This window comes from Schistocerca americana, chromosome 4, assembly GCF_021461395.2.
Source record: "Schistocerca americana isolate TAMUIC-IGC-003095 chromosome 4, iqSchAmer2.1, whole genome shotgun sequence".
Taxonomy (NCBI): Eukaryota; Metazoa; Arthropoda; class Insecta; order Orthoptera; family Acrididae; genus Schistocerca; species Schistocerca americana.
The window spans coordinates 843,645,237-843,664,150 of record NC_060122.1 but is presented as its reverse complement, the minus strand read 5'-3'; the positions used below and the strand labels follow the sequence as shown (position 1 = coordinate 843,664,150).

Sequence of the window (18,914 nt, the reverse complement as noted above, 5' to 3'; positions counted from 1 at the left end):
AGTTTTCGCTGTGAGGAGTAGTGTGGGTCCAATTACTAAACACTGAAGCACTTATCGATATGTAGATATCAGGGACGAATAGTTCTCCATACAACCAGCTGTCAGTTCATAAACACACCATACAAAGCCTTTTCCGTTACCTGTGACTTCATTACCATAAGCAATTAACTTCGGAGCCGCTGCATACTACGCCGTAAATCAATATTATGGATTTCATCGATAACAACGATGAATGGTTGCAGTCCGTACCTGTGATGACAGAGTTCAGCTGTGCTAAAACTACTGTTCCACTCATCAAATAGTAAGTCAAAACATTTATTCGAGGTACATGGTTTGTTGGCAAACACAATTCACAGACTTTACTATTCACTATAAGAACAGTGTCTTGAAAGGAGGATATAAGATGAACATCAACAAAAGCAAAACGAGGATAATGGAATATAGTCGAATTAAGTAGGGTGATGCTGAGGGAATTAGATTAGGAAATGAGACGCTTAAAGTAGTAAAGGAGTTTTGCTATTTGGGGAGTAAAATAACTGATGATGGCCGAAGTAGAGAGGATATAAAATGTAGACTGGCAATGGCAAGGAAAGAGTTTCTGAAGAAGAGAAATTTGTTAACATCGAGTATAGATTTAATTGTCAGGAAGTCGTTTCTGAAAGAATTTGTATGGAGTGTAGCCATGTATGGAAGTGAAACATGGACGATAAATAGTTTGGATAAGAAGAGAATAGAAGCTTTCGAAATGTGGTGCTACAGAAGAATGCTGAAGATAAGGTGGCTAGATCACATAACTAATGAGGAGGTATTGAATAGAATTGGGGAGAAGAGGAGTTTGTGGCACAACTTGACAAGAAGAAGGGACCGGTTGGTAGGATACGTTCTGAGGCATCAAGGGATCACAAATTTACCATTGGAGGGCAGCGTGGACGGTAAAAATCGTAGAGGGAGACCAAGAGATCAATACACTAAGCAGATTCAGAAGGATGTAGGTTGCAGTAAGCACTGGGAGATCAAGAAGCTTGCACAGGATAGAGTAGCATGGAGAGCTGCATCAAACCAGTCTCAGGACTGAAGACCACAACAACAACAACATAAGAACCATCGCTCATGTAATTTTACTGCTACCTATTTAATTGAGAATAATAAAGTGCAGGGAGCCTCAACGTCAGGTCGATACTGTCTATGGCTTCCCTCAAAAATTCGTATGCAGACACGCCTCTCTCCACCAGGTTACCGGACGTGAGATCACAAAACCGAAGAATAAATATGCACTTCATAGTAGAATTAAGCTGCCTGGTGGCATGTATTATTTTTATTCATGGTACTTTTAATATGAAACAGACTGTTATTTGTATATCCAGTCAGTTTAAGAGGAAATATTTGATTGATTGGCGACTCCATAATGTCCTGTGCACTACGACCAGATAATGGGTATACTTGGAAGAAGAGACAGCATTGGTCGTATATTTTTGTTTATTATCGCAAAATCGATTTTCGGTCACTTAGTGACCATCTTCAGTGCTGTACTATATAACTTAAATTAGTAAGCACTGGTGTCAATAAGCTTACGGCGATCACATAGTGATCACGTAGTGATCGCCGTAAGCTTATTGACACCAGTGCTTACTAATTTAAGTTATATAGTACAGCACTGAAGATGGTCACTAAGTGACCGAAAATCGACTTTGCGATAATAAACAAAAATATACGACCAATGCTGTCTCTTCTTCCAAGCAAATATTTCAGTCAGAAGCTGCTTCCACGACTCGTTTATGCGTCGTAGCAAAATGAAATAAAGGTAATTTTTACGAACTTTAGAATGACTGTCAAATGATATGTGAAGTGTCTAATCTTGAAGGAACAGTGTGTTGATTCCAAAGCTGGTCTCAGATTTTGCGAGACCGCCATATTTACAAAGTTAGGAGGAATCCCATATTATGCAAAAACAGAGATCATGTCTGATGGGATAGCCGCAAACAGTGGTTTTACAATACTACTCATAATCCATCTTGATAACAAAATGTTTATTCATATGACCAGTTTCGGCTCCTCTAGAACCATCTTCAGATGTGATATTTCGGTTACAGGAGTAACCCGTCTACACTCAGTAACCTTCACAGGCTGCGTTTTTATGTGACGCAGCATGTGAGGGTTGCTGTGTCTGGACGGGTTACTCCTGCAGCTGGGTGTATGCACGCAATCCAGTGAAGCCGGAAGTGTCATCTTGGAAGATGGGAGAGTGCACAGCAAACGCACAATAAAGGTATAAAATAAACGGAAACATTTGAGCATCGAATATGGTAAAATAATCCTACTGGTTCATGGTGAAAGGTGACCTGAATTAGTCGGCCGATATCACGGTACAAAAAGAACCACCGAAACATGACAGAACCACTTTAGGGCTGAACTTCAGCCTCCAGGCACTGAGGGGTAAACACATTAATTGGACCGTCGGAGCACATCACTCCTCGATCAATTGAAAATAAGAGAAACTGGGATTTTACGGATGCACACTACACTTTTTCACTCGGCTTTTGTCCAGCTTTTATGTTTTTTATCCCAACGAAAATGTGCTATTTTAAATCGCGCTCAGAGCATTTACATTTAGTGTGCTGCCCGAATCTAAATGTCCGTGGCATGCAGATGCTCTCGGAATGTTTGCTCAGAAACTGGCTCACCTATGGTGGCCAATTTTTTTAAAAAGAAAATAAGTGAGCTACTTATATAATTGACAAGAAATAAGGGAGATTAAGAACACGGCGAAATTTCACCAAAACTCAAAGCAGAATTTGTAAAAGGTAAGTAATTACACGTCGCAAATACTTACACAAATAGTGCAACAAATTTTGCCTTAGTCAGTAGTTTTATATCATTTTTAGCAAATTCGAAGATTTCACTGCATGAATAAGGAAAATTCATGGCAACTTGCAGTTCATATTTGATTAGGTTTGTAGTCCTACTCCTTACATCTGTATACTTATTATTCATAAGAAAAAATACACTCTAGGTGTGAACATTACTTTCTGATGTACTCATAACATAACCCACCAGTTTACCCAAGTTTTCAAAATTCACACTTTTTGATTTCAAAGTAGTTAAAACTTTTTTCATTTCTGACTAAGAGACTCTAAAGAGACGGCACATTTAATCGCACCATTACAACTACACAATTTCTCATATAATTAACCTTCATTCTCACAATACAGCTTGACACATTCCACAATTTTGTGAATCTCATTAAAAGTTAATTCCCATATTAGACACTAGATTAAGCACTTGAAACTCTATCATCAAATCCGTTTACTAAGTAAGAATTTACAGAAGTTGTTCTCAACAGCAGATTTCAAATTTCAATCAAGAACAGTGGCTAACTGTTTATGAGTACCAATACCTAAAAATCTGCCTTCCTTTCTCTGTCTAACGTTACCAATTATTTTAACTGTACAACTTCAAGAGATTCCATAATACTAAGGTTGGAATTCTCCAAATGCTTTACTTTTCGAATGAAAACATTTCCAATGTTCACATAGAAACTAATATTAGTCTGAACATTTGTGTCTACTTCTGTATTTACATTGCAAAAATATCTTATGAAAACTTTAGGACTTACGCTTTCAAAATAGTTTTTACTGGTTTCCAGTCTCTTAGAAGCCTTTCTAAAATAGATGTGAGAGATAACCATCTAATATTTAAAAATTGCTTTATGCAAACACAGTTAGTATTTTTTATATTTACTCAGACATGTTTCGACACATATGTGTCATCCTCTGTGGACGATATTTTTATTTCTTAAAAATACATCGCTAAATGAACTTCATTATTATACACTGGTTTTGTGTGCTACATGCACTTTTCACAAAATGTGGCGAAACGTGATTTGAGCAGACACTTCTGACTCCATACTCATTATATAAGTCACAGAAAGGAAAAGTCATGGACGTAATGGAAGAAATAGAAATTTACATCTGTCTGAAAGATCACTCAGACGGAGTTTTAAAAGGCGAAAACCACCTGCGAAATGGGAAATTCCTAGACAACATTCTACGAAGCATTACAGAAAAATAGAATGTAAAATTGTCGCTACACTCATTAATAAGTATGACTGTAATGCGAAACAACACCTGACCATAAAGCAGTTTTTACTCGACTCTCATAGTTTTCAGTACTAATTCATTAGAGTACTGTGACAGATTTCATACATACGATCTTTGTACCAACTACTCAAAAAATTGTGTGTTCCAGAAACAAATGAACAAATATTTATCGGTTATTTTAAAGAAATTACGTACAGCCATATTTACACAAATGACGAACGATAAGTAAATATAATTGAGATGATAAGCATATGCAGGTTAATTAACAAATTTCTGTAAAACAATTCTAATCTTCCTAGTGTTAAGCACGCTAAAACATGGGCCTTATATACAAGAACTTTGCAACAACTGCTCGAGTGTCACGTGCTCCTAAAATAGCGTAAAACATCTCGGATTTATTTTATGAGCATAACATGGAGTCACAGGAGCAACGACATTCATAGCAAAATTTACTAATAAAAAATCATCCATATCATAGGTTATAATGCCCCTAGAATATCTGCAGCTATGACTTGTTTCCACATCAAAATCACAAGCGTCAGTAATGTATCCAACGTATAACGCTTCTGTTTTAGACACTTAAGAATGGCCTAAGGCAGAAATTGTAAAATCGTACATGAAACAAAGAGAATGGCAGCTGAAGGCAAGATGAAGTCTTTCAAAAAAAAATCTGTATGTATGTTAACAATGAAATATGTTTTATTGTTGTAATAAGCTCGTGTAGCTGTTTTAATTGTGAAACTATCCGTGGCTGAATAAACAACTAATACGTGAATATGGTATTACTGTCCAACAGCTATTGTTAAAAGTCCATGGTTGTATAAACCCATTTTAATTGGTTGACTAGGAAATATACAAGTCAGATATACACAACAGATAAATAAACAGAAAGCCGTCAGTCGCTCTTGGTGGACTTGCTGCTAGACCTCTTAGCTTTGGATCCACCGGAAGTCCCTCTCAGTAGCCGCAGTCCAGCCTTTAGCGCTGCCCCTGTGATGAAGAGCACCAGCAGTACTACGGCGAGCAGCGCCGCGACGACATCTAGCAGAAAGTACTGGTACCAGGCGAGGTCCAGCGCGGCGGACCTGAGGTGCGGCGCCCCCTGGTGCCTGATCACGTACTCTGTCCAGTAGACAGCCTCGTCCAGAGGCTTCCTGGGGCGGTCGTTGAAGATGCGGGACAGCCGCTGGGCGTTCTCTCGGTAGCTACACACCGAGGGTCAGCAGTTACACAAATATGGATGTCCAAATGAACAGCAGTTGCCAATACTTATACAGTTTGTTCACATCGTCCTGAACGAAAGGTTTCTAGTCCTGGATCGGCTGAAATCATTCGACTTTGGGCCACGAGTGTTCTGTGCCCGGGTGCTGCCAACATTGGGGACCTAAGAATACACTCTGTGGATGTACTATGGCCATTACGAAGTGATTATCAAACCACGATGAATCAGCAAGCACATATGTTGTGAGCGTATGGGTGTTATTCTGTAATTCTGCGCAATGGATTAATCTGAGATTTACCCTGTGGCTCCTGCAAGATGCAATTTCTACCCCCACACTGCTACAGAAGTCAGACAGACGCTCCTAACGTTCTAAAGAGAAATGCCTGAAAAACTTTCATAAATAAATATCTTCTGGAGTCGTCCGTTGTATGGAAATAACACAAAAATTCGCAAAATTTCTTACGTAACCAGTGGGGTACTTGGGTACTGGAGTAGTGCTAGTTAGTGTAAGAAAAACATGAAACTAACGAAAATTATTATTTATTATGCAAAAATTCTAAGAAATCACAATGGCACTTTTACTTATGAACTGAACACGTTATTTCCTGGTTCTTTTCGCAATGTGAAGTTACCTCTCCAGCATAGGATTCGCTAATGACATTTCTATACAAAGTTTAAGTTTGTTATTGATTTGGCAGAATGGCTGAGAGCCGCGCCTACTCAACTTGAATAATTATCCGTTAGAATGTTGCTAGGTACAGTCGATTCTGTCGCGTGTGAAATTCACTGAAGTGTACGCACGCTCTTGTTACGTGTTCTCGCTCCAAGAGCGACAACGGAACGGCCCCTCTCCACGCCAGACGTGAAGGGGTATATCTTTCGCTCTCCTCCATTACTCCTTTACCTCAAGGCGTCAGACATATCGTCTGCCAATCAGCATTGCCCTCCTAAAACGGGAGAATGACGTTTCGTTTAAGGCGACCAATCCGGAAATCTGTAGTATCGGCGGTTGGCGTTTGCTGTCTCCCTGTGAAAATCTCTGAAACTGCTTGCTATGTGTAAAGAGTGCGTAGCCGGGCCGCTCCCACACAATGTAGAGTAATCTGCTTTTAAGCTGAACACGGGGTCGTTCCCCATTTCCCTCGGACAAACGCTGTCCACTCCACGGGCGGTCACCGACCGACGTAGATGGGTTGGGACTGGCCTCCTGGCGTGCGGTTGCTCTCCCGAACTAAAAGTTTCTGTGACCGTCGCGTCTGAAATGTATGTCTGTATGCCAGCCTCGAGTATTTCAACCACGGTGCAACCTTGCGATTTATTAGGTATTTGCATATCGTTTACATGAATTCGTACAACACTGACTTTATCTTATCGAGTTTGGGTTCGAATGAAGCGTCTTGATGTGTGGAATATGATTGTCAGGGCGGAATATGTAAGCAATGAAGGTCAGGAGACCACGACGTCTTACAATGTAAGGAAAGTGGAAGCTGTTTCCTCTGACAACCCACTTGCCCCAAATCTGTCTATCTGTTGGTTTTTAGTAGCTAGAGCTCTCTTCCCCCATCACCCCCTCCCCTACCCGCCCAGGAAACTCGGTCAGGACGTTAGAAATGGAATAGAGATGAATGATCATTGAGAGGGTGAAGTTTCTGTTTCATAAGGTGTTCTATTACATGCTATAAAATACATACCTTCCGTTAACGAGTGTACTTCCTCTGGAAGCGTACTTAGGCAGGTAAACCGAGTATATTTTTTATGGCTCATATACTGCAAAAATGTTTGAATTTTTTATATTATCTAAGTTTCGACTAGTATGATTGTACCCCTTAATCTATCCTATCTTGGGCCGAGCGAGATGGCGCAGTGGTTACCACGCTAGACTCGCATTCGTGAGGACGACGATTCAAACGCAAGTCCGCCCAACCTTGCTAAGTTTTTCTGTGATTTCCCTACATTGCTTCAGGCAAATTCCGGGATGGTTCATTTGAAAGGCCACGGCCGACTTCTTTCCAATCCTTCCCCAATACGATGGGATTAATGACTGTGTGTTTGCTCCCCTCCCCCAAATCAACCGAGCAACCTGTCTTGGGATATTCTTTTCTTCTCTGTATAGACACTACAGCCTATATCCCAATAACCCCTTTTGCAGATCCTATTCCTTATTTATTACAATTTTCTGTGATTTCCCTACATTGCTTCAGGCAAATTCCGGGATGGTTCATTTGAAAGGCCACGGCCGACTTCTTTCCCATCCTTCCCCAATACGATGGGATTAATGCTCATTTCAGCAGCGAGTTACCACAAGTCTGTCCCCTCTGGTAACAGACCCCTATTGGCATTTTTCAGCCATTCGTCTAAATACTTCTTCATTTAATATCTCAACTTTAATATTTTTTTCCAGAACATAACATTTCAGATGCTTCCGTTTGTAGTACCCAGAGTTGAAAAGCATCTCAGTCATTGTACAAAGCTTTGGGCCTGCAACCCTAGACGGCAAACGGCTAGAAGATAAGAACATCCATTTCCCGCCTCCGTCGGCCGTCGTAATTTAATATTGGTGATGGCGATTGTTGTCGACTTACGTGGTGGGCATTAAATTTTGACTTACAGTTAAATGCTTTTGTGAAGTTCTCCTTTTTAACAACATTAATCTTAAATTATTTGTTACCTTAATGAATGTTAGACTAGCTGAATCTTAAAACATGAGCATATAAGTTGAACAATGGAATAAACTTTTCATATTAATTTCCTTGGCTATTCACTTCACTTAAAGCAAAAAATCTTTAGTTATTAATTATAATTGCGGCCCACACACGCGCGAGAGTATTTCTTATTACCTCCGTTAACCATTGCATTGTAGTCGGAGTCCTGGCTCTGGCTCTCGGTTGTGGTACTGATAATAAGAACCTTAAAGCTACGTATTTTCTGCAACGTCGGGCGGCTGTGAAGAAAAATGTATATTATGTTAATAGCGGGCGAGTTTTTCGCTTCCGCTAATTTTTTATAAGTTAATATCGCCACGTAATAGCGTCGTTGGCTGTATGGGCCGCTGCGATTGTTGAACTGTAAATTACTCGAATGCGGGCTAATTCAAAGAAGGCGGACATGAAATCGGGTTCACCCCTTACAAATTAAAACTGAACCAAAATATTAAATCAATATATTATCTGCTTAATTAGTACAAATATGCTTACATTTGCCAGCACTCGCAAGATGTCCGTCTACACACAACCAAGACAAGAGAAGAAGTGAAAACGACTAAAAAATTGACAAAAGAGCGTATCTTGTCGTCTCTTTAGATCATTTTGTTATATTTCTTTGCCCTCAAAAGTTACACAGAGAAATGATTATTTTACGGGTACATGAGCGAAATGTATATTATTCAATTTTTAAATGGCTCTTCTTTATAAATACTGTTTTTTTTTTAAGTCTCTTCGTATTATTTCACTCGGGACGCTATACATTGGAGTTATGGATTTGTAAATTTGCAGTGCGTGACAAAAGAAGAGTGAAGCGCCCAGAAAGGGAGGAGAAAACGAAACGATATTTCAAATGTTGGGAGGTAATATGGAGTTGCTTCAGTGATTATAAAATCGTGTTACGTTGACAAAATACTGGACAGTTTGACCTCACTTGTCGGTATGATACTGCACCCGTTTTGGCCAGGAACCATGCAGTGATTCGTTTGGGAAGGGTGTCATAGGGCCATTATACCTTCTCTTGAGACAAGCTGGCCCATAACTATTGTAACTTGTCCACGTTGTCCCATGTACTGGCACTGCAATGGAACTGACGTCCAAGTTGGTCGCTCATATGTTCTATCAGGGAACTGATGTGGGGTCTTGCTGAGTATGGAGTATCGCAACATCTGGCGCACAGTTCAGGGCGTCACGTGGTGTGTATGAACGAGCATTATTCTACTGTAAAGTGGCACCGCCGTACAGTCAGATGAGAGGAAACAGCTGAGCACACAGCATGTTGGCAACATAACACCGAGCCGTCCGAGTTCTCTCAGTCTCTACCAGACGTGAGCTGGGGTCATACCGCCGGTCAGAGTGGCCGTGCGGTTGTAGGCGCTACAGTCTGGAACCGCGCGACCGATACGGTCGCAGGTTCGAATCCTGCCTCGAGCATGGATGTGTGTGATGTCTTTAGGTTAGTTAGGTTTAAGTAGTTCTAAGTTCTAGGGGGCAGATGACCTCAGAAGTTAAGTCCCATAGTGCTCAGAGCAAATTCAGGCCATACCCAATGACGCCAGGAGCAACACAGCTGTGCCTCTCAAAAATCATTGGAAGAATGAGACTTCCCCTCACACTGCCACCATAGTCACTAACGATGGACATCCATGGTAGTGCAGTCCCTTGATTCTTAAACAAATACAATGCGACACTATTCACTGCCGGCAAAAAATAAAAACACCTACAGCCACCCTTATGATTTTATTTTATTTTGTCGCTACCAGTTTCAATGCTTCATTGTGTCATCTTCACGCTCTTTTTGGTGTGGTACAGGTTGATATGATCCCCATGCATAACTCATCAGTATCCAGCATTACTGTATATGCAGATAATGTGTCAGCACTCCAACCATCAACTGCGTCTCCAGTAATGCTGGCTACTAATGCGTTATGCATAGGGACCTGTACCGCATCAAAAAGAGCCTGAAGATGACGCAATGAAGCGTTGAAACTGGTAGGAGACAAAATAAAATAAGATCATAAGGACGGCTGTAGGTGTTTTTATTTTTTGTCACGATAGTAAACGCCCGTCGTCCCAGAGACCTCCTGCTTAAAGGATGGACATACAGAAGCTATTCACTGGCCGCCCATACTTCCTCGTTATGGCACCAGTCCAAACACAGCTGTTCACGTTGTGGGCACATTACGACGGTCCTCCCTTGCGGAGATCTGACGTCACCGACCAGTAACTTGACAACGAGTATGCCAGCCCTCATGTTCCGAATGCAGTCCAGCATCAGACCACTACCACATATGAATGATCCCTTCCTCAACAATAAATAAATAAATAAATTTGGGTAAGGCACTCTCTGACGTGCCAGATATATGGAGGCATACAACGAGAGCCCTTTCAAAATCTGTTACTCAGTTCCAGCCTGCTGGATGGCAATAGACTGCAACTTATTATGATTCAGTGATACTATAAAACCGTGAAAGTTGCACAGAAATTTGTTTTTTATTTAACTGACGACCAATTTCGGACTTCTTTCCATTATCAAGTCATCCTCCAGAACAGAGTGTACTGCGTTACAGGTAACGGAAGGTCAATCAAAGTGCAGATACGTTCGACAAGATGATTACACACCACACCACATACGTCCTCCCATAAGGTGTCTACCGTGGCCATATTGGTTGTACGAGTGGTTACTACTTGCATGCGACAGTCCAGAGCTGCGTACAGGAAATATATTTGCTTGAGTACTGAACATCGTTAAAACTCGGGTTGCGGTCATTGAAGAGAGTGTGCCACTGTGAGTCATAACTAACCTTTATTTCGCAGTTTTGCATAGTAATACAAAATTGTTAAGGCTTTCGTGGCCACTTGTTGACAAACTGCCTATTGGCTTCTGTCTCGAGTTCTGGCGAAACGTCAGAAAAATCATTAGATGAACGTCGGCCGAAGAACCCGAGACAGAAGCCAATAGGCAGTTTGTCAACAAGTGGCCACGAAAGCCTTAACAATTTTGTATTACGCCTCTACGGGGAGGAGATTTGCAGATTGTACCGAAGCTTTGACAATGCCAGCCACTCGTGCTGGCGAAACGTCAGAAAAATCATTAGATGAACGTCGGCCGAAGAACCCGAGACAGAAGCCAATAGGCAGTTTGCATAGTAAAACAAACAACCTCCACATGGCGCAATCCCTTCAGCGCCCTCAAGGACTAATGTCGTATGTAATCACCTTATCAAATGCATTTGTACTTTGATTGGCTTTATGTAATGCATATGTACATTTTGAGGTGGTACACTCTGTTCTACAGTGTGGCTTGATAATGGAACATTTAAAAAAAAGTGCTTTTGTGCAACTTTGACGGTTTTAGAACTCCATTGACTGTCTCTTAGGTCCCGGTAATAGTCTCACTCCTTCCTAGTGATCGCTCACCATATGGCGACGTTCATGCCTCCTGTATACCTTACCAGCCCTGGTAACAACACTAATGCACTCTGGTGTCTATCCTACCTGCGATAGAAAATTACAACTCTAATCAGTTACATAGTCTCTGATCGTACGTACGTGAACAAAGTTACGTCGCCATTCAACATTGTCTTTTGGGAGCTTCACTTTTTTTCGTCAGAGAGGCTATGTTATTAGCGGGGACGTGAAATAGTCCCATTGAGCAGAGACCATGGATTGCTCTCGCACTCCTTCCCATGCCATAAGTTGGCTTGCGGAGTGTAAAGATATAGAAATACTAATCTCTAGTCCGACAGATATTTTTCGTAGGTAGTTGCCGGGAGAAAACATCTCCAGTCTGACGCAAACGTCAAAAAATGAGAGATGTGTGAGCCGCGTATAGACTCGTGTTACATCTTGTGTTTAGATTGCATTGGTTTTCCTTTTCTTCCCCTGACATGTTTGTTTGATATGTTGTCTGTCATTAAGTGGCTGCTTGATTGTCTTTTCCCTCTGCTATCGATATACGGGAGAGCTCCCCACGTGTTGGTTGTATACAGAATCGCCCCACGAGTAGTTGCTGTTCATTTTGGCTTGGTGGGACGTTAACAAGCTTCTTTAAATCCTCCGTTTCAATACTGGAGTTTAAAAGGAGACACCTGACATGAAAGAGCGATCACTACCCGTCAAGGTTGCAGAGAAGACGTGAACTCCGGTGACAGAGCGTGTTGTCGCGTGACCGTGGCGTGTCGGGTACGCTGGCGACGCGTGCGCGGTCGGATGTGTGGGTCCTTGTCATCGGAGGTCGTGTACTGCCTGTTCGTGCATAATTGCAAGTTAAGTTCGTAGAAGGTTTAATCATTAAGTAATAATTTTGTGTAACCAGCGCCTCTTCTTCCTTGTGGCCTCCGACGACCGGGTTTCCTGTCCCTGGCACCGATGTAATTCAAGACAGTGATCTTCCCCCCCCCCCCCCCCCCCCTCTCGTTACTGTCCGATGGGAGGTGTAGTTTTGGCAGTTTAATTGTTTCGCTATTCTGTCGTGGGTTATGAGTAAATTCATGCTTCTTGTTGGTTGATCATGTGGTCGCTCATTCAGGTCTATGTGGTGTAATGTTTCCTTGCACGAGGTTAGCTCTAATTCTGTCAGCAAGATAAGCCATCTTATAACAAGTTTTCGCTGGTTAAAAGTCGGTGCAGTGACCAGCCTGAGAGTGGCAATTGTGTTTACGGGCGTACTTAAATTGGTCAGTATTCTGTCTAGCCTGAGCATCCCTGAGTGGGTGATTTGTGTCCGCCTTACACGGGTCCGTCATATCTGTTATGTTCTAATGATATTCCAGGACACTTTTGGTTAAATTTTTTTTAATTCCTCCAACTTTGTAAATTCCTTATAATGCCAATAACCGTGTGTTTGATGAGGCCTGTTTTATTTTTTTTAATGGCGGTGATGGTAACTTCACTACCTGACCGTACCTTATTACCAAAGCTTTGTATTTACTTTAGTAGCCTGTTTACTAACGTTCTTTAAATTTTTTTAAATTGTTGTATTGCTATAAATTACTTAGATTGGCGCTAGCGGCGTGTTTTAAAAGGCTGCTATTTTCTGTAAGATACTAATAAAACATTTGTGAAAGTCTCAACTCGACAGTAAACTACTGGAAATTTGGCCCCGTTTCCCAACTTGTGGTGTGGCTTGTAGTAACCGCAACCACTGTGTGTGTCAATGTGGTTCAATGTACTCCAAACACAATAGTCACATTTATTTGCCAAATCAGGGCTCGCCATAGTGTGAGGCTCAGCTTGCTTAAAGGGCGTCCTTTACCTGGGGACGGTGAGCACCTCGTTCAGGGCCCACTGCAGCGATGCCTCGGTGATGTTGCTGATGGCGAGCGTGACTGCGTAGCCCTGCCTCTGCGCCTGCGCCATGTTTAGCGACTGGTCGCCGAACACGGGGACTCCCACCAGCGGCACGCCCCTGGCCGTGGCCTCCTGCGTGCTGAGCAGCCCGCCGTGCGTGATGAACGCCCGCACGTTCTTGTGGGCTGGAACACAGGGGGAGCAACAGCTGTAGCCGTCACGCCCAGCAGTACACAGCTGGTACACTGCAGTCGTGGTACTGTGTTGCCTGATTTCCATTACACCGTCTCTGCAACATCTCTGGAAAACCAGAGCTGTTCATCAAAAAGACGATAGCCATACAGTCACTTCACCAAGAAAGTGTACGCCGTTATCTGTGCGAAAAAAGACGCTATTACAAAAATATGTCCACGTGAAAATACACGTTATTACATATTGCGCAATTAACTAATAGTTAATCGCCGCCATTATCAATTATGGCTTGGCACCTTTCTGGCATGAAGATTTTCCTCATATTCTCTCTGTACCGATCTTCGTACCATCCTGATTTCATATGACAGCTGCTTCAAAGTATATACTGAATTTTTTAAGCTTCACCTTAATGTATGACCAAAGACTCCGATCGGATTTGCATCTGGAGACACTGAAGGCCAGTCCATAGTCCACACCCCGTTGTCTTTGTGTCCGAGCTGTACAGAGACGGCTGCGATGTTTCAGATCATTGTCCTCTTGAGGCACAAACTGTGCCTCGTTTGAACCAAACAGCTTCTTAACGGACCTCAGGAGTCATTTTTGATGAATATTTCTATTTTTTAGTGTTTAAATTGGCTGTAAATAAGTGCAAATAGCCAAAACTGAAACTGACAAAACTAAACATTCAACTCTCATCCTGTTTTTCTATACACTGTGCAAAAGTCAATTTGGTACAGATTCGAGGCAACTACCAGAGTTCTCGCTGCGGACGTTACGTTTAAAATTATTGGGTACACTTTCTTGTGGAGCTGACTATGATGTAGGAAATTCTTTCTTCATTATAGCGTTGGGCTTTCTGAGAAAACATTCTAATGTTCCGGTACAGTGCAGACAGAACGTTTTTCCACTCTTCTCGAAATACATTTAAGACTTGTGGATGAGCTTTTAGACGATTTGACCTGACACACGCTACAAACATACTAAATAGATTGGATGGTGATCGAACATATTCTGAGCAAAACAAACAAGCAACCCCTGCACAATGATTCTCGGTTTGTAAATAGGCCAGTGATAAAGATAAAGCTTAGTTTCAAAATATTGCCACAGTTTTGGAACATTTGTGCTGAAGCTTTTCATACACACGTACATTACTTTTGTCACTGTCAAAAACTCTGATAATTTACAGTTTACACAACACTCCATTATCAAACAATAATCATCTTACACACAAGTACTTATCGTAGCACACTGTAATAACTACAGAACATTTCATTCAATGATTGGAACAGATCTTCTTTATCATTATGTATCTGCTGACTTGTGGGTACTTGATGTGATACATGGTCACAATTTTGTCGTGTATTATTTCATTAGTGCACTATAGCCATAGTACAGATGATGTACTCGCTAACTTATAAAAATATCCGCAGATTTGTAGGGTATCTGAATGGAAGTCAAGAGAAAAACACCAGATATTCAGATCACCTACATTCAGTTTCATTATTGCCGAAACATATACTACATAAAAAAGGTGGGTCGCAATCCATCAGATACACACATCCAACCGTGATATTAACACTTCGTAAAATCGTCTTTCAGAGCCCTACCTCTGTGTGCGAAACCCTAATAAGCATCATGCATACTATTCTTTTGCAGAACAGCTTCTACACAGCATCAAAAACACCAAATAAACGATGTTTTTCAGCAGCTTGTGTGTCACATGTCTATGATTGTGATACACAACTAGCTCGCTATACTCAGGAAGTAATGAGTGCTATCGAGAGGGGATGTCAACCTGATTCCTTATTTTTAGACATCCAGAAGGCTTTCAACACCGTCCCTCACAGGCGTCTTCTAATCAAACTGCATGCCCATGGTATATCGCCTCAGTTGTGCGACTGGATTCGTGATTTCCTGTCAGAAAAGTCACAGTTCGTAGTAATAGACGGAAAGTCATCGAGTAAAACTGAACTAATATCCGGTGTTCCTCAAGGAAGTGTCTTAGGCCCTCTATTGTTCCTGATCTACACTCCTGGAAATTGAAATAAGAACACCGTGAATTCATTGTCCCAGGAAGGGGAAACTTTATTGACACATTCCTGGGGTCAGATACATCACATGATCACACTGACAGAACCACAGGCACATAGACACAGGCAACAGAGCATGCACAATGTCGGCACTAGTACAGTGTATATCCACCTTTCGCAGCAATACAGGCTGCTATTCTCCCATGGAGACGATCGTAGAGATGCTGGATGTAGTCCTGTGGAACGGCTTGCCATGCCATTTCCACCTGGCGCCTCAGTTGGACCAGCGTTCGTGCTGGACGTGCAGACCGCGTGAGACGACGCTTCATCCAGTCCCAAACATGCTCAATGGGGGACAGATCCGGAGATCTTGCTGGCCAGGGTAGTTGACTTACACCTTCTAGAGCACGTTGGGTGGCACGGGATACATGCGGACGTGCATTGTCCTGTTGGAACAGCAAGTTCCCTTGCCGGTCTAGGAATGGTAGAACGATGGGTTCGATGACGGTTTGGATGTACCGTGCAGTATTCAGTGTCCCCTCGACGATCACCAGTGGTGTACGGCCAGTGTAGAAGATCGCTCCCCACACCATGATGCCGGGTGTTGGCCCTGTGTGCCTTGGTCGTATGCAGTCCTGATTGTGGCGCTCACCTGCACGGCGCCAAACACGCATACGACCATCATTGGCACCAAGGCAGAAGCGACTCTCATCGCTGAAGACGACACGTCTCCATTCGTCCCTCCATTCACGCCTGTCGCGACACCACTGGAGGCGGGCTGCACGATGTTGGGGCGTGAGCGGAAGACGGCCTAACGGTGTGCGGGACCGTAGCCCAGCTTCATGGAGACGGTTGCGAATGGTCCTCGCCGATACCCCAGGAGCAACAGTGTCCCTAATTTGCTGGGAAGTGGCGGTGCGGTCCCCTACGGCACTGCGTAGGATCCTACGGTCTTGGCGTGCATCCGTGCGTCGCTGCGGTCCGGTCCCAGGTCGACGGGCACGTGCACCTTCCGCCGACCACTGGCGACAACATCGATGTACTGTGGAGACCTCACGCCCCACGTGTTGAGCAATTCGGCGGTACGTCCACCCGGCCTCCCGCATGCCCACTATACGCCCTCGCTCAAAGTCCGTCAACTGCACATACGGTTCACGTCCACGCTGTCGCGGCATGCTACCAGTGTTAAAGACTGCGATGGAGCTCCGTATGCCACGGCAAACTGGCTGACACTGACGGCGGCGGTGCACAAATGCTGCGCAGCTAGCGCCATTCGACGGCCAACACCGCGGTTCCTGGTGTGTCCGCTGTGCCGTGCGTGTGATCATTGCTTGTACAGCCCTCTCGCAGTGTCCGGAGCAAGTATGGTGGGTCTGACACACCGGTGTCAATGTGTTCTTTTTTCCATTTCCAGGAGTGTATATTAACGATATAGGAGACAATCTGAATAGCCCTCTTAAATTATTTGAAGATGATGCTATCATTTACCGTCTTGTAAAGTCATCAGATGACCAAAACGAAATGCAAAATGATTTAGATAAGGTATCTGTGTGGTGCGAAAAGTGGCAATTGACCATGAATAAAGCAAAGTATGACGTTATCCACATGAATACTAAAAGAAATCCGCTAAATTTCGATTATGCGATAAGTCACATAGATCCGAAGGCTGTAAAGTTAACTAAATACTTAGGGATTACAATTAAAAGTAACCTAAATTGGAACGATCACATACATAATGTTGTGGTAGAGCAAACCAAAGACTGCGATTCATTGGCAGAACACTTAGAAGATGCAACTGGTCTAGTAAAGAGAGTGCTTACACCACACTTGACCGCTCTATTCCGGAGTATTGCTATGAGGTGTGGGACCCACATCAGGTGGGACTGGAAGATGACATCACCAGTTTTCTCCTCCGATTGCGAAATCATTCTGTTGGCACCCGCCTTACCTAAGTATAAATGATCATCACGATAAAATAAGAGAAATCAGGTCTTCCACAGAAAAAATTAAGTGCTCGTTTTTCCCGCGAGCCATTCGAGAGTGCAACGGTGGAGAGACGGTTTGAAGGTGGTTCATTGAACCCTCTTCCAGACTATTGTGAATAGCAGAGTAATAACGTAAATGTAGATGTCTATAACCTATTATAGCCTTTCTAAGCTGTGTAGCAGGGCTTTCCTCAATGATGTACAAAGGAGCACCCTCTGCCGCAAATAAACTTCTTCAGTATACTATATTTTCATAAAGTCTTATATCAATAATGGTAAATATTTTTTTTGTAGTGCCTTTTGGAGAAGCAGGCGATGGGACGTTGTATGTGGAGAGTTGTACAGTCATGGCACAGGTCCAATGCACCAATACAGGGTCGGTGAGACCAACGTGGGGACAGTTTGTGTTTTTTGTGCTGTTGTAGTTATACTAATCAGAGTTTAGAGCGGAGATGAGAGGGAGCAAAACCACCTTGGTTACATTGTGTTCGCGACTGGCGAAAAAGATCTGATTTTGGCGGGAATGGTGTGCTTAAGTAGAAAGTTAAACACATTGCGATGTGAGGTGTCCGACCAGCTACACCTAATATCCTATAGATTCAGCCCCCCTCCGGACGTTAACTCTTATTACACCTGAATTACTGTTTCTATCATAAACGAGTGTTCTTACTGTCACCCATTCTGTGAACTCATGATTCACTCGATACTTGGCCTACCTCATTAACGGCTGGCTCCTTGGTCTAACAGGAAATAAGTATTAATCAGCGACTTTTTCCTGTTACTAACTGAAATTCTCAACAGCAGCTGTTTGAGATACCAACCAGCTGCCTCTGTTCGACACTGTTCCGAGGACAACATTAAGATGCACTTCCCTGACAGCTGTAGTAGTCTCCACTTGAGTATTTCACCGTCTTCTCGTAGTATCTCCTTCAGTAGCTGCTGCTAGGTGTCACTGACCAATATCTTGATACTGGCTGGGTTTTCGCTAGATACTGGATTATATTGATACACCAGCTGCTCACAGCCGATCCTTTATCTTCATTATCTTACTGGAATTTTCCATCTGCACGTGATCACCTTCTGTTTAATATTCCAAATGTAGTTCTGGCTTCTTTTTACCACGAATTCATCCTTGACCCTCGCTTTGTTTGCTGCGGAGACAAATGTTAGCTCCACTTTGGCTGACCTCCAAAAGATAGCTCCTTTCCAGAGTTCGTAAACACGTTATCTTTTACAGATGTTCTGTCTGCATTTTCGTCTGATCATGTCATGGGTTGGCTCGAGTAGGGAGCAGCAGTCAATCGTTTGTTTCTCTTTATGGAATGACATAACTAAAATATTCTATGGTCATGACTTCGCCTCTTAAAGGAACAATAATGGGCACTACACATAGGCTG

The 18,914-nt window shown here is 42.7% G+C and overlaps 1 protein-coding gene across 1 annotated transcript in view; it reads right to left on the bottom strand.

Moving 5' to 3' along the window:
- Positions 1–4,982: 4,982 nt before the first annotated feature.
- The window catches only part of LOC124613235 (UDP-glycosyltransferase UGT5-like), a 30,853-nt gene continuing 16,921 nt past the window's right edge, over positions 4,983–18,914 (bottom strand). The window contains exons 3-4 of the mRNA XM_047141912.1: positions 13,276–13,495; positions 4,983–5,302 (exon numbers count right to left, since the gene is read on the bottom strand). Of these exons, the coding sequence (XP_046997868.1) occupies positions 4,993–5,302; positions 13,276–13,495 (530 nt within the window). The 3' untranslated portion in view covers positions 4,983–4,992. The remainder of the gene's footprint in view (positions 5,303–13,275; positions 13,496–18,914) is intronic.